General features: G+C 36.4%; 1 protein-coding gene across 1 annotated transcript in view; it reads left to right on the forward strand.

The window, feature by feature from the left end:
- The window catches only part of LOC148947383 (uncharacterized), a 278,197-nt gene extending 269,193 nt beyond the window's left edge, over nt 1-9,004 (forward strand). Inside the window, exons 3-4 of the mRNA XM_089095227.1 lie at nt 1,788-1,958; nt 6,900-9,004. Coding sequence (XP_088951353.1) covers nt 1,788-1,958; nt 6,900-8,077 — 1,349 coding nt within the window. The 3' untranslated portion in view covers nt 8,078-9,004. The remainder of the gene's footprint in view (nt 1-1,787; nt 1,959-6,899) is intronic.
- Nucleotides 9,005-16,421: the final 7,417 nt, after the last annotated feature.

The following is a 16,421-nucleotide window of genomic DNA, read 5'->3' on the forward strand; positions in this document are numbered from 1 at the left end:
TGTGCTAGTACTACTGCTACTGCTATTACTTCTACTATTACTAAGACTAATGGTAGTTGAAGTGGAACCTCGAAGGAATATTGAAAGGGCTTTTTAGACCAAATTAAAGCACAATATAAACGTACGAGTTATCTAAAAGATGTATCAGCAATATTTCATATGTGGCTTGATGTATTAAGTGGAAACTATCAGGACATGAACTGTTTTTTTTTTTTTTAACTAGACCAAAAAGGCACAACGTGAATATTATTACTGCTAATGCTTCTACCGCTCTTACTACTACGACTGCTTCCAATACTCCTACCATTAGTTCTGCTACTACAACTAGTACTATTGCTAATACTAAGGGTACCAAGTTTAAAGTTTCAGGAAAACTAGAGTATGGTATTGAATTAAATCAAAACACACTATTTGCATGCAGATTGTCAAAATGGCACATCAGCAATATTAAGGAAATGCACAAACTATTATTTCCAAGTTCTTCGGGTATTGTAAGTGGTATATGGAACTGAACCAAAACAGACTATGTGCATATAGATTAACAAAGAGTGCATTAGTATTAAGTAAAAATTTAAAAATCAATAATTCGTTTTTCGCCCCTTACTGCGCCTATTGGGGGAGGGATAACTCAAAATAGTAAATAGACGTTCATTTAAGGTTCGAAATAGTTAGTATATTGTTTTTCCCTTGCAGTTTTAATGTTGCTACGTTAGATGACAATTTAATTTTACTTTCTAACTGAAATTTAACTCTATCAAACCTTTATTTTTTTATTTGGTTTATATTGTTTGTTTTTTTTACATACACAATTAATTGAAAGGCATTGAAACAACAATAAGTTTCGAATTATTTGAGGAAATTCAGAGCCTTTCTGAAGAAATATTTAAGTAATATCAAAATTTTGCCACTGTGAATGAATGGATTTGAACCTGTTAAATCAAATGATGTATGTATCATTTGATTTTGGTGTATATTACAGTAATAGGCATGTCGGAAAACTGTTCGTTTCAGAGGGAAGTTGTACAATAAACGGCTTTATTTCTTTAGCGTTTTTTATCAAAACGTGCATTTTAGCTTCTAAAGGGGTTAAGAGGGGGATTAGTCAAGACATGAGAATGTAAACCTACTTTTAAGGCTTTTGAACCATGTTTATAGGTACAACAAAGAGACATTCCTGACGCACAGGATAAACTAGGATTTTCTCAGATTTTTAATTGCAGCGGCTTAACACCTTCAGTGATAATGGTAATTCCAATGAAGATCTTTCCATTACTATTTGCCGATTTGTAGGGGTTTTAAGCTGTTTTTTTTTTTTTCAATTCGCAAAAACTAAGTTTTTACAATCAGTATAATTCGAAATAATAGTCCCCACTTCGGCATATCAGCATAGTCACCTGAGAGGTGAGGCACCAGTCAGGGTGAAAGGTCTGATATTTTGGGTTGGTAAGGTTTTTTTCACGACTAGTCTTAGGCATTCTGCTGCTATGGGCTGGAGTTTTTCTGTCCTGGGTAGCGGTTATATCTTCAACATTAATGAAGAAACATTTTGACACAACTTATAATAATTGGTTATTATCTTCCCAACATTCTTTGGGTTGTTAAATTATCCCTTTTTCAGTCAATTTAATCTCTGTTTTTGACAAGGTCTCTAGATGCCGATAGAATCAATTCAATTTTAGTTATCCATTAAGTACCATATAAAAATATTGTGGAATTCTATATGTTTTATAAGTAACAGCCTTGTATTGCTGTGAGTGTTTTATATGACTTTTCCTCAATTTTTGTAGAAGATGGAGATACATCCTCAAATGATATTAAAGATATTTTCGGAAGTACACATCCTATTTTATTTATGGAACTTGAAGCCAATCCGTTTGCAGTTTCTCCTGAAACTTCTGAAAATTGCCTACTTGATGCTAACCATCTTAAACTGGAGGCAAACATTGACATAGACAAAGGTATGCTTCAGATATCCTGAACTTTATCTGTTTTTTTTTTGTGTCTTCAAAATAAAAGGTGTATCTTAAACTTCATTTGAAATTGTGGTAGAGTGTAAAACATATGTGTTTGTTGAACCTGAGTGTACTTGTTACAGTTGAAATCAAACGTTTAGTAAAAAAAATTTCCGGATGATTTTATTTATTAGAGGACAAAAAATTTATATCCCAATTAAAACCTAATAAACAGGAAAAACTTTATTTTATTTGAAACTTTTTTTTCTAGCTTTTGTATCTCACTTGAACTGATATAATTTTAAAACTAAGATATGGTTTCTTTTGTTTCTTATGTGAGGATTTAGACATATTAAAATAAAATAATATACTTATTCTGGGATATGTGCCTTAATAATATGCCAATATACCACTCCGTAGTCAAATAATTATTTCTAAAATGCTTTAGTTTCATTTGATTTTAATGCAACACTGCCGCCGAAGAAGTGAATAATTAAATGAGGTTTAATCAGGCTCTTTGGTGCAAATGTGATTTTAAAATCAAAGAAAGATTGCTTTTCCATAAATCTTGCCATTTCTAAAACTGAAAGTGTAACATGGGCATTATGTGCCCAGAATATTTGATAGTTTACCTTCGGTTTGAATTACCAGTGGCTCACATTTGGCTTGACACTATTCCGTGAATTTTTTTGATTCTTTTAAAAGTCTTCTTGGTCACATGCAACCGTTCGATTTAAAAGACACAAATGATAATTGCTTAATTTCATGGTTGCTTTATTTCTTGATTTCAGGGTTGTTATAATTGTTGTCAACTGCATGATGGAAATTTTAGATTTGTTATGTTGTAGGTGGATGAAATTCTTTGAGACTCGATTCTTTTTTTTTAATTCACGCAATTAGTATATTTTATGTTACTATCTTCTTGATCACCAGAAACGCCTTTATATGTTACAAATAAATATGATCACACGTTTATTGTCATAAAAAGAGAGAGGAAGTCAATTCAGGACACCTAATTTCTATTCTAGAACTAGGCTATTTGAAAAATGTTAAATAAATTGTTTTTGAAAGATTTACCTAAAAAGAATTAAAATTGCATATAACTCTAAAACAAAATGATTGAACATATATTTAGTAATGGGATGGCAAACTAAAATTCATTTAATTCAAAAACAAGACATAGCTCTCGTGGGCAAAGCCCAAATATGATGTCTCTTAGTCATAAATAGCAAAATAAAGTTGTCTGATAAAACTTCGTCAGGATAAATAAACTAAAGGATAAAACACTTGAGATTGAGAATAAAATTGTCTGATAAAACTTCGTCAGGACAAAATAAACTAAAGAATAAAAACACTAGAGATCATTGTAATATTTCACAAAGCTTGGCACAAAGCTTTTACTGTAGCGCATGGTGTTACAGTAGACTGGCGTTAGTTTTGGAATCTTCTCAGCCACTTCCCTGGGGGAACGAGATCTTATAGTGACAAAAGGTGGGGGAAGGAATGACCGGTAGATGGGATGTTGGAGGAGGGAGGAGCCAAATCTTTGGCATAATTTTTCTCGGCGGGAAGAAAGGGATTCAGGTTTAAATTCTTTGAGGTAAAAGGATTAAGGTAGAAGGGAACCGCCATAAATAATTTGCAGTGATCTCTTCTGAACTCGTTCCATTCTATCAGTTTCATCCTGGGTAAGGGCAAAGCGCCAAACCGGACAAGTATATTCAACTAAGGGGCGGATGAACGTGCAAAATATTAGTTTCAGCTTGTCCTTAGGAACTCGAAAATTTTCAGTGTTTTTAGCATTTGGATTGAGCCGTTAGCTTTTTTACAAATGTCTTTGTATTCTCCCGCCATGAGAGGTCAGAAGAAATCACCACATCAAGTAAAGTTATTTTATGACTTATTGGCTGGGAAACGATAGGAGGTTCGAAAGACGGTTGAGTTTTCCGAAGAAAAGAAAATGTCGTGACCGAGCATTTGTCTTTATTCACGACCATGTTTAGTTGGGTGTGCGTGTACCTGAACCCCCCGTGTAACTGAACCCAAAGCAACTGAACCCCTGTCACTGAACCACCGTGGAACTGAACCCCCGTATAACCGAACCCCCGTGTAACTGAACCCTCGTGTAACTGAACCACCGGGCAACTGAACCCCATGTAACTAAACCCTCGTGTAACTAAGCCCCCGTGCAACTTAACCCCATTTAACTGAACCCCAGTGTAACTAAACCCCCATGTAACTGAACCACCGTGTAACTGAACCCTCGTGTAACTGAACCACCGTGCAACTGAACCCTCGTGTAACTGAACCACCGTGCAACTGAACCCTTGTGCAACTCAACCACTGTACTTACATTGGGTAAAACGCAATAGAGTTATGAACCGTAGCTCTCTAACTACGGTATAGTGATTTAACCTTTAAACTGTTTTAAATAAAATAGCCGTCCCAACATTTAGTTAGGATGTATTTGGGGGAAAAATAGGGTGGGGTGGAAGCCCTCCGATCATTTTAACTCTGAAAAAGTACAATGAAAAATTTCATTTCCAATCGAATGCCCCCCCCCCCCCCCAAAGTTCATTCACATTTTGTTCTACAAAAACCGTATGTGTTAGCAATGAGCAACTAGCTTAGCTTACAGCCCTTGCTCCAAATGCTGCTGGTGGGGTTGTATAACCCAAAAGGCTTGTTTATTTGATCTTCAGAATATTTTGAAAAAGATTTTTTTTTTTTTTTTTAGGGTATGTATTTGGGGGGGGGGGGGGTGTCGGTTAAGAGGAAAAGGCTGATTGTCCTGTGATTACCTTTGATTCTTCGAAATTTAACTTGAACTTTAAATTTCCAATCGAAAGAGCCACCTTCAAAGTTTTTACGATCATCCCTTCTAGAAAAACCTTAAATTTTAACAATTGGTAACTTGCAATAACATACATATTGCTGATACAGGAGTATCAGCAATTTTTTTTGGAACAGCTTAGCGTATCAAGATGAAACTTCTGGGGCATCTACCTGCTACTACTGCTATTAATACTGCTACTACTACTACTAATTCAACACTATTATTACTTCTACTGCTCCTACTACGACCTCTGCTACTATTTAACTAGCACTATTAAGGCTACACATATCAAGTTGAAAATTTCACTGAATGAGGTATTTGAGGTGGAACTTGAACTAAATCAAAAGACATTATGTGCATGCAGATTTTCAAAATGGCATATCTCAAAAAGGGATTTGTGTATTAAGCTGGAACTTTCAGAGAGTGCTTAAAGAGAAAGTCAATTCACCAAAAGGAAATATGTGCACGCTCAGGCCTCGATTTACCACTAGGTCCCTAGCCCCGGACCTAGAAGCGCATAACGCTAGCGGGAGCAATAAACTATCACTGAGTAATTTTTTCCTGACAAAAACTGGACTGATGTGATTTATCGTCGCCAGGTTCACGCTGCCTATTCACAGAAAGGCGACTTTAAAACAACACAGGAATTCCATGGTCACTTATAAACTGACAGATGGCTCCCAAGAATGGTAGCTGAGATTTCGGCATTACCCCTCTCTTTCATCACTTTTGGCTCATCAGTTGTGTTCTGTCAACACACAGTTATATGGTTAAACACAGTTACAGTTACCTGGGGGGACAGTTACACGGGGGCTTAGTTAAAGGGGGTTGAGCTTCAAGAGGGTTCAGTTAAAGGGAGTTCAGATGCCGGAGGGTTCAGTAGCACGAGGGTTCAGTTGCACGGGGCTTCAGTTAAATGGGTTTGAGTTGCACGAGGGTTCAGTTAAGGGGGATTCAGTTGCATGAGGATTCAGTAGCACGAGGGTTCAGTTGCACGGGGGTTCAGCTGCACGGGGGTTCAATTGCACGGTGGTTCAGTTACATGGGTTCAGTTACACGGGGGCTCAGTTACAATGGAACTGTTTAGTTCAGCTGCTTCTAAGTTAACTTGGTCGATGAAACCAACAGCATTGCTCTTCGAATCCTCAGATACGACTTTTGTTAAGGACAAGTCGTTAACGTATTTCCATCTGTCCTCCAGCCCAGCAGCAATTTCATTTGTCATGAGGAGGAAGCCCAGCGGCCCGTTCACAGTTCCTTGTGGAATTCCACAATTACTGGCAGAGAAGTGGAAAATTTTTCTCATTGTTCCAAAGAATCACCATTTATAACAATTGTAAATTTTCATTATTGGATCTTCCACTAGGTACAGTTTTATAGTTACAAAGCTGTTCCAAAAGCTTTTGAAAAATAGGCTGATAGATTTTCTTACACATAGTTAGTTCTTTGTTATAAATGTCGGAATTGAAATACATATTATGATGTAAGTGATTTTTAATATAACGTGGTTTATTGCTCTAACATGTATAAAAACTTTTATAATGGTGCATGACGTCATTAGAGCACAAATGAAAACATAGCGTCATTTAAATGAAGTATGTTTCCAAAATTGAAAGTCTCAGGGTGTTGCAAACATGAAGCTGTTTTCATGAAAAAAATTAAATATATACAATTATTGCTCGTTGAAAGAGGGTAGATTATTCTATTAAAAAAAATGTGCTAATTGATAAAATTCGGGATTTAATGTAATACTTGGATAACATACAGCAGTAATGTTTTTTTTTAAACAAACCACGTTTAAGTAAATTTATGTAATTAATTTATTAATTAAGTAATTAATTAATTAATTAATTATGTAAATTTATTTATGTAATTGTATAAATTTCAAGCTGAAGAATTTAAAATTAAAAGGAATTAAAAATCCATAGTGTAATAAAATTAACTCCTCACATTGGCTTTTGTAAATTGATTATCGGGATAAGAGTTATTAATATTAAATTTATGGTAAATGTGTAAGTTTTTGAATGCTAAAACTAGAGTTGTGGAACAAATAAAATATCGGATAAAAATATTTGACTTAATGATTTATTTTAATGTGAATTTTATTTTAGTTCTCCCTGCTGCAACTTTCTATGATAATGATGTCAACCAACAAGCATCTGGATTACCCAGCATATTTGGACTCGAACCTTTTCAATGTGATGCATGCGGGAAAACATTCTGTCAAAAAGCCCACCTATCTCGTCATCAGAGAACTCATACCGGAGAAAGACCTTTCGAATGTGATTTATGTGGGAAAACATTCTGTCAAAAAGCCCACCTATCTCGTCATCAGAAAACTCATACCGGAGAAAAACCTTTCAAATGCGATATATGTAATAAAGACTTTGCTTCAAGTTCCAGTTTATGCTATCATAAAAAAACTCATACTGGAGAAAAACCTTTCGAATGTGATGTGTGTAAGAGAACATTCCTCCGAAAAGACCATCTATCTGGTCATCAAAGAACTCATACCGGAGAAAAACCTTTCAATTGCAAAATTTGTAATAAAAGCTTTACTTCAAGTTCCAGCTTATCTGATCATCAAAAAACTCACACTGGAGTAAAACCTTTCGAATGTGATGTGTGTGAGAAAACATTTCTCCGAAGAAACCACCTATCTTATCATCAAAGAACTCATACCGGAGAAAAACCTTTCAAATGTGAAATATGTGATAAACGTTTTACTTCAAATTCCACTTTATCTAATCATAAAAAAACTCATACTGGAGAAAAACCTTTTGAATGTAATGCATGCGGGAAAACATTCTGTCTAAAAGCCCATCTATCTGGTCATCAGAGAACTCATACCGGAGGAAAACCTTTCAAATGCAATATATGTACTAAATGCTTTACTTCAAGTTCCACTTTATTTTATCATAAAAAAACTCAATGTGGAGAAAAACCTTTTGAATGTGATGTGTGTGAGAAAACGTTCTCCCGAAAAGACCACCTATCTAGTCATCAAAGAACTCATACCGGAGAAAAACCTTTCAAATGTGAAATATGTAAGAAGTGTTTTACTATATATGCCAATTTATCTTATCATATAAGAACTCATACTGGCGAAAAACCTTTCAAATGCGATATATGTAAGAAACGCTTTATTTCAAGTTCCAGTTTTTCTTATCATAAAAAAACTCATATTGAAGGAAAACATTTCGCATGTGATACATGTAAGAAATTGTTTTCTTCAAGTTCTGTTTTATCGTATCATAAAAAAAATTGTACTATAGAAAAGCCTTTCTGATGTGACATATGTGGGAAAACAATCCCCTGAAATACTCACCTGTCTCATCATTAAAGAACTCATGCTAGCGTAAATCTTATCTAATTTGATTTGTGTAAGAGACCTTTCATTTCAAGTATTAGTTTATATACACTACCCTTTAGATCACACCGCAATTTAGATCACAAGATGTCTATATATTTATATGTGTTTTTGTCTCTCTCCCTCTCTTTGCCTGTGTCTCTGGCCAGGTGTTTGCTTGTCCCAATGCCTGTCTTTTTCGGTTTTATGTCTGAATTTATATATTTTTATGTGTTTCTGTCTCTCTCACTGTCTTCGCGTTTGTGTCTGAGCGGATGTTCGCTTGCCCCAGTGTCTGGCTCTCGGTTTGTATGTCTAAATCTATGTATTTATATGTGTATTTTGTCTCTCTCTTTCTCTTTGCTTGTGTGTCTGGGCGGGTGTTTGCTTTCCCCAGTGCCTGTCTTTGTCAGTTTTTATGTCTGAATCTAGGTATTTCTATGTATATTTATTGTCTCTCACTCTCTTTGCCCGTATGTCTGGGCGGGTGTTTACTTCTCCCAGTGCCTGTCTTTGTCGGTTTGTATGTCTGAATCCATGCATTTGTATGTGTTTCTTCTCTCTCACTCTTTTTGGCTATGTGTCTGGGCAGGTATTTGCTAGTCCCAGTGCCTGTCTTTGTCGGTTTATATGTCTGAATCTATATATTTGTGTGAGTTTTGTCTCTCTTACTCTCTTTGCCTATGTTTCTAGGTGGGTGTTTGCTTGTCCCAGTGCCTTTCTTTCTTGGTTTGTTCGTCTGAATCTATATATTTGTATGTGTTTTGTCTCTCTCACTCTCTTTGCCTATGTGTATATGCGTGTGTTTGCTTGTCCCAGTGCCTGTTTTTGTTGGTTTGTATGTCTAAATCTATATATTTATATGTGGTTTTGTCGCTCTCACTCTCTTTGTCTGTGTCTGTGGGAGGGTGATGGCTTGTCCAACTGCCAGTCTTTGTCAGTTTGTATGTCTAAATATATATATATATATATATATATATATATATATATATATATATATATATATATATATATATATATATATATATATATATATATATATATATATATATATATATATATATATATGTCTCTTTGCCTATGTTTCTGGGCGGGTGTTTTTATCCCAGTGCCTGTCTTTGTTGGTTTGTACGTCTGAATCTATTAGTTTGTATTTGTTTTTTTCTCTCTCACTCTCTTTGCCTGTATGTCTGGGCGGTTGTTTCTCTGTCCCCGTGTTTGTCTTTGTCGGTTTCCATGTCTGAATCTATATTTGTATGTGTATTTGTCTCTCTCACTTTCTTTGCTTATGTTTCTGGGTGGGTGTTTGCTTGTCCCACTGCCTCTCTTTGTCGGTTTTCATGTCTGAATCTATGTATTTGTATATGTTTTTGCCTCTCCCAATCTTTTTGCCTGTGTGTCTGGGTGGCTGTTAGCTATTCCCAGTGCCTGTCTTTCTCGGTTTGTATGTTTGAATCTATGTATTCGTGTGTTTTTTTGTCTCTCTCTTTCTCTTTGCCTGTAAGTCTGGGCGGGTGTTGCTTGTCCTAATGCCTGTCTTTGTCGGTTTGTATGTCTGAATCTATGTATTTGTATTTGTTTTTTGTCTCTCTCACTCTCTCTGCCTTTGTGTCTGAGAGGGTGTTTACTTCTCCAAGTGCCTGTCTTTGTCTGTTTGTATGTCTGAATCTGTGTATTTGATTGTGTTTTTGTCTCTCTCTTTTTCTGTGTGTCTGGGTAGATGTTTGCTTGTCCCAGTGCCTGTCTTTGTTGGTTTGTATTTCTGTATCTATGTATTTATATGTGTCTTTGTCTCTCTCTCACTCTTTGCCTATGTGTCTGAGTAGGTGTTTGCTTGGCCCAGTGCCTGTCTTTGTCGGTTTGTATGTCTGAATCTATATATTTGTATGTGCTTTGTCTCTCTGTCTGGGCGGGTTTTTGCTTGTCCCAATGCCTGTGTTTGTCTGTGTGTATGTCTGAATCTATGTATTTGTTTTGTCTCTTTCACTCTCGTTGCTTGTGCGTCTGGGCGGGTTTTTGCTTGTCCCACTGCCCGTGTTTGTCTGTGTGTATGTCTGAATCCATATATTTGTATGTGCTTTGCCTTTATCACTTTCTTTGCCTATGTATCTTGGCGGGACTTTGCTTCTCTCAGTGCCTGTCTTTGTTGGTTTGTACTTCTGAAACTGTATATTTGCATGTGTTTTTGTTTCTTTCATTCTCTTTACCTGTGTTTCTGGGCGAGTGTTTGCTTGTCCCAGTGCCTGTCTTTGTCGGTTTGTATGTCTGAATCTGTATAATTTTTATGTGTTTTTGTCTCTCTCTTTCTCGTTGCTTGTGTGTCTGGGCGGGTGTATGTATGTCTGAATCTATATATTTGTATGTTTTTTGTCTTTCTCACTCTCTTTGCCAATGTGTCTGGGCGGGTGTTGGCTTGTCCCAGTGCCTGTTTTTGTCGGTTTGTATGTCTGAATCTATGTATTTGTATGTGTTTTTGACTCTCACTCTCTTTGCTTGTGTATCTGGGTGGGTGTTTGCTTGTCCCAGTGCCTGTCCATCTCGGTTTGTATGTGTGAATCTAGGTATTTTTATGTGTTTTTGTCTCTATCACTCTGATTGTCTTTGTATCTGGGTTGGTATTTGCTCTTCCCACTGCCTGTCCTTGTCTGTTTATATGTCTGAATCTTTGTATTTGTATGTGTATTTATCTCTCTCATTCTCTTTGCTTGTGTGTATGGGTTGGTGTTTGCTTGTCCCAGTTCCTGTCTTTTTCGGTTTTCATGTCTTAATCTATATATTTGCATGGGTTTTTGTCTCTCTCACTCTCTTTGCCTGTATGTCTGGGCGGGTGTTTGTCTGTCCTCGTGTTTGTCTTTGTCGGTTTCCATGTCTGAATCTATATTTTCATATGTGTTTTTGTCTCTCTCACTCTCTTTACCTGTGTGTCTGAATGAGTGTTGGCATATCTCACTGCCTCTATTTGTCGGTTTTCATGTCTGAATATATATAGTTGTATATGTTTCTGTTTCTCTCAATCTTTTTGCCTGTGTGTCTGGTTGGATGTTAGCTATTCCCAGTGCCTGTCTTTCTCGGTTTGTATGTTTGAATCTATGTATTCGTGTGTTTTTTTGTCTCTCTCTTTCTCTTTGCCTGTAAGTCTGGGCGGGTGTTGCTTGTCCTAATGCCTGTCTTTGTCGGTTTGTATGTCTGAATCTATGTATTTGTATTTGTTTTTTGTCTCTCTCACTCTCTTTGCTTGTGTGTCTGTGTGGGTGTTTACTTGTCCCAGTGCATGTCTTTGTCGGTTTGTATGTCTGAATCTGTGTATTTGATTGTGTTTTTGTCTCTCTCTTTTTCTGTGTGTCTGGGTAGATGTTTGCTTGTCCCAGTGCCTGTCTTTGTTGGTTTGTATTTCTGTATCTATGTATTTATATGTGTCTTTGTCTCTCTCTCACTCTTTTCCTGTGTTTCTGAGTAGGTGCTTGCTTGCCCCAGTGCCTGTCTTTGTCGGTTTGTATGTCTGAATCTATATATTTGTATGTGCTTTGTCTCTCTGTCTGGGCGGGTGTTGCTTGTCCTAGTGCCTGTCTTTGTCCGTTTGTATGTCTGAATCTATGTATTTGTTTTGTCTCTTTCACTCTCGTTGCTTGTGCGTCTGGGCGGGTTTTTGCTTGTCCCACTGCCTGTGTTTGTCTGTGTGTATGTCTGAATCTATATATTTGCATGTGCTTTGCCTTTATCACTTTCTTTGCCTATGTATCTTGGCGGGACTTTGCTTCTCTCAGTGCCTGTCTTTGTTGGTTTGTACTTCTGAAACTGTATATTTGCATGTGTTTTTATTTCTTTCATTCTCTTTACCTGTGTTTCTGGGCGAGTGTTTGCTTGTCCCCAGTGCCTGTCTTTGTCGGCTTGTATGTCTGAATCTGTATAATTTTTATGTGTTTTTGTCTCTCTCTTTCTCGTTGCTTGTGTGTCTGGGCGGGTGTATGTATGTCTGAATCTATATATTTGTATGTTTTTTGTCTCTCACTCTCTTTGCCAATGTGTCTGGGTGGGTGTTTGCTTGTCCCACTTCCTGTTTTGTCGGTTTGTATGTCTGAATCTAAGTGTTTGTATGCGTTTTTGACTCTCACTCTCTTTGCTTGTGTATCTGGGTGGGTGTTTGCTTGTCCCAGTGCCTGTCCATCTCGGTTTGTATGTGTGAATCTAGGTATTTTTATGTGTTTTTGTCTCTATCACTCTGATTGTCTTTGTATCTGGGTTGGTATTTGCTCTTCCCACTGCCTGTCCTTGTCTGTTTATATGTCTGAATCTTTGTATTTGTATGTGTATTTATCTCTCTCATTCTCTTTGCTTGTGTGTATGGGTTGGTGTTTGCTTGTCCCAGTTCCTGTCTTTTTCGGTTTTCATGTCTTAATCTATATATTTGCATGGGTTTTTGTCTCTCTCACTCTGCTTGCTCGTATGTTTAGGCGGCTGTTTGCTTTTCCACGTGCCTGTCTTTGTCGGTTTGCATGTCTGAATCTATATATTTATCTATGTTTTCGTCTCTCTCACTCTCTTCTGCCTGTGTGTTTAGGTGGGTGTTTGCTTGTCCCACTGCCTTTCTTTGTCGGATTGTATGTCTGAATATATTTTTGTCTCTCTCACTTTCTCTGCCTGTTTGTCTCGGCGGTTGTTTGCTTGTCCCAGTCGGTTTGTATGTCTGATTATATGTATTTTTATATGTTTCAGTCCCTCTCACTTTCTGTCACTTGGCTGGTGTGTCTGGGTGGGTGTTTGCTTGTCCCACTTCTGTCTTCTTTTTCTTTGAATATTCTCGTCAATGAGCCCCTAGATGCATATCATATATATTTGGTAAAATGTGCATATTTACATATTAAAAAACAATATTAAAATGTCACTATTACTCATCCATAAATTAGGATTCCATAATATTGCTTCAGCTTTAGCACAGTTTTTATTTTATCGAATACATTTAGCACTCTTAGATATTTGTTCAGGTATCCCCTGTGCAAAATATCTTACCTCATTTTCAGGCTGATTATATGTGCCTTCAAATCGAGGACAGCTAAATTATTCTAAATTAAGAAGTGGAATATTAGGTTAACACTTTTCAGTTATAAAAATACGTAGAAAAATTACAAATTCCGAATAATACCTTAACCCCCAAAAGCTACATATTTCCTTCAATCATTCCTGAACAGTTATCAGTCCCATACCGCTTTCATTTTATGGCTTAATCACTTGTTCGTAAAACCCATTTTGGTTCACCTGATGTAATGTAGGTCCCCATAATCTTCTATCGTAATCATACATATTGTATTTCATGCCCCAATGGTAACAGTCAATTTATTTACAAAATTCATCTAGCAGCATGAACGCAGCTTCAAAAATAATGCCACAAGATGAATATTTTAGTCCAATAAATTTTGTATTAAATACACCAATCATATTGTAGTCTTTTTTTTTTACTTGATCCTAAGGATCATGAATTCAAAGACACTTGAGAACTAACGATATTACAGTGACGTGTTAAAATATTTTATCTAAATTCCCAAGGCTAGAGAAATCTATTGTGCGATTTACTTGACAGCCAATCAGAAGCAAAAACAAGGTTTTTTCAAGCACATTGACAGCAATAGAAGATTTTAGTAAGCATAGATACTGAAACATAAATTATTAGACTTATGAGTCTGTTAGTAGTATCTATGTATCTGAAAATTCCTTTTTTTACGTCTCTGACTTTTTAATAGACATTCTAAACGTTTGACGTGCTAGGTTACCCGAAAAATAGTGATCACATAACAAAGTAATGCATAAAATATTTTAATGAAATAACGAAATGTAGAATGTTAAAATAAAAAAATGTGTTAGATATATTATTATATATTATTAATATCATTGAACAACTTTGTACATTTTGAATCTGTTCTAGAAAATAATTCGTCATATACTCTTTTGATACTATAGTTACTGTCTTATCTTAGTTCGTAACCTGCAGACTAATCAGTATTCCATTTTCAGTCATGCACTATTTTTACTAAGATGTCATCTACATGTTCAATATGCATTTCGTCTTTGGTATTATTAGGTTCACTGACTATGTGATCAATAGCAGTAATAATGTTCATGTCTTCTTTATTTACCATCAGTTCATCTTCTTATTCATTAGTGATATTGTCTGCCAATGCACTTTTTATTTTGCTAACGATTTCACTGTCTATTCTCACATTGTGTTTACACAGGTAACAGTTCTGGCACGTAGACAAGATATGGTTTATGATATTAGTACAGCAGTTGGCCTTTCTTTTCCCCTTTGCTTTCATTTGAATAGTAATACCGGAATGATGGCAATAGGATCTATCAAAAGGTAACGTTTTACCAGAACCATTAGTAAGAAGATGCCCATCTTTATCAACTATTATTTTTATGCTGGCATTCTCTTTGAGCAGTATCATCTCTGGAGATCTCACTCTCGCATATCCACTATGGGTAATGTTGAATGGTTTCGGTAGTCCAAAAAAAATTAGCTCCTCGTTGTCATGACAAAGCACGCATAAATTTCCACAAAGATCCCCATTAATGTTTGTTTCATAGTTAAAGTATCTTTCCTTGTCAGCATTCAACGGAACGATGATTTTATCGCATGCACACACTTTCGTCTAGTATTTCATTTTCACTTTTTTTTTAATATGATACAGGTGGTTATCCTTCCAATTTACGAAAATTATTGATTTAACACATACAATAAACTAGGTAGTGTTGATAACTAACCGTAGAGTACCACTGGTTCATCCACAAGCATATTTCATGTCATTTTAAGACATGAAACAAAAAGAAGTTGCAAAACGTCCTGGTTGTAGTAATAAGGCCTCCACTAAGATGTTCCCGCATCTTTGCAAACGAAATGCCCAGGCCATAACCCGTTATTGATGAATCACCTTTGTAATTGTCCCTTCCATGAGCCTTTGGTCTTGGACCAAGAGTAGCAACACAGCAATCAATGTGAGGACAAATGAATACCATCTTCATTTTTTAAATATGATGGAAGTGTGTATCCTTCCAATATACTAAAATAGAAAAGCTGCATAGTTCTTAAGTTGAGATCGCCAGTTGCATCAGGAGGAACAGGCAAAGGTTTCAAGCAATTCTTTTTTCAGGAAGATTTGAGTAAATCTTTTCCATAGATCCACCAAAAAAGTCTTTCAGTAATGACTTTTAAGACGCATCTAACTGAATATTGCCAAAGTTTTATGATGTTTTTGAATATTGCTTACTTTTATGCGTTTATATTTGAAAATTCTGTAAAAAGGTAAGAAAATATGCGCATACCCTTGAGATAACATTATGCCCCAGTTTACCCTGCCAGTTTAAAAAGAAGTAACAGCACTAAAAATTGATAAAAATTTCTGGAGAAAATAGAATATTTAGGCTATGGGTTGGCTTTGGAAGCGTTTATATAGCTTCATCAGGAGTCGAGCAATATCCAAAAGAAGATTTTTTGTCCCAGTTATGGCCAGTCTTCTCTACCTTATATGCCCCCAAGGCATAATTTACAACTCTTACCCTGAGGGCTGTGGGGGGAGATTGCCATCCTCAAGGATATATTTTCCGGACCTTTTAATTAGGTTGAACTAAATGGCTGTCTCAAAATTTTTATTGGATGTGTTTGGGAAAATGGTGGGCGTGGGAGGGTGATTAGTTGCCCTCTAATGACTTTCGACTATTAAAGAGAGCTGGCCTTTTTAATTTTCAATCAAATGAGCTGTTTTCGAAGTTTCTACGACAACAAATGTCCCTCTCAAAATTAAAATCAGATGAACTTCGGCAAAATGTCAGGCATGGGGGGGGGGGTCCACCGCTCCGATTACTGAATCTTAAGAAAAGCACTAGAACTGATGATTACCAATCCAATTTGCCCCCTCCAAAGGTTTAACGATCATCCTTTCTATATTTACCTTACATACAGCCAGAGCATAACATACAACCCTTGCCCTGAGAGCTGTGGGGGTTGTCGTCATCAAACACATAATTTCCAGACCTTTCAATTACGTTGAACAAAATTGATATCTCCAAATTTTTATTGTGTTTGGGGATGTGTGGGTGTGTTTGGAGAAATATTGGGCGCTGTAGAGGGGTTAGTTGCCCCCCCCCCCAATCAGTTTCGACTATTAAAACGGAGCACTGCCTCTTTCAATCTCTAATCGAATGAGCTGTTTTTGAAGTTTCTTCGACAACAAATGGCCATCTCAAAAATTTCTATCAGATGCATTTCGGGAAAATATGAGGTGTTGCGGGGAGG

The sequence above is a fragment of the Artemia sp. Qi Xiang Cuo genome, chromosome 10 (assembly GCF_049724085.1).
Source record: "Artemia sp. Qi Xiang Cuo chromosome 10, ASM4972408v1, whole genome shotgun sequence".
Classification (NCBI taxonomy): Eukaryota; Metazoa; Arthropoda; class Branchiopoda; order Anostraca; family Artemiidae; genus Artemia; species Artemia sp. Qi Xiang Cuo.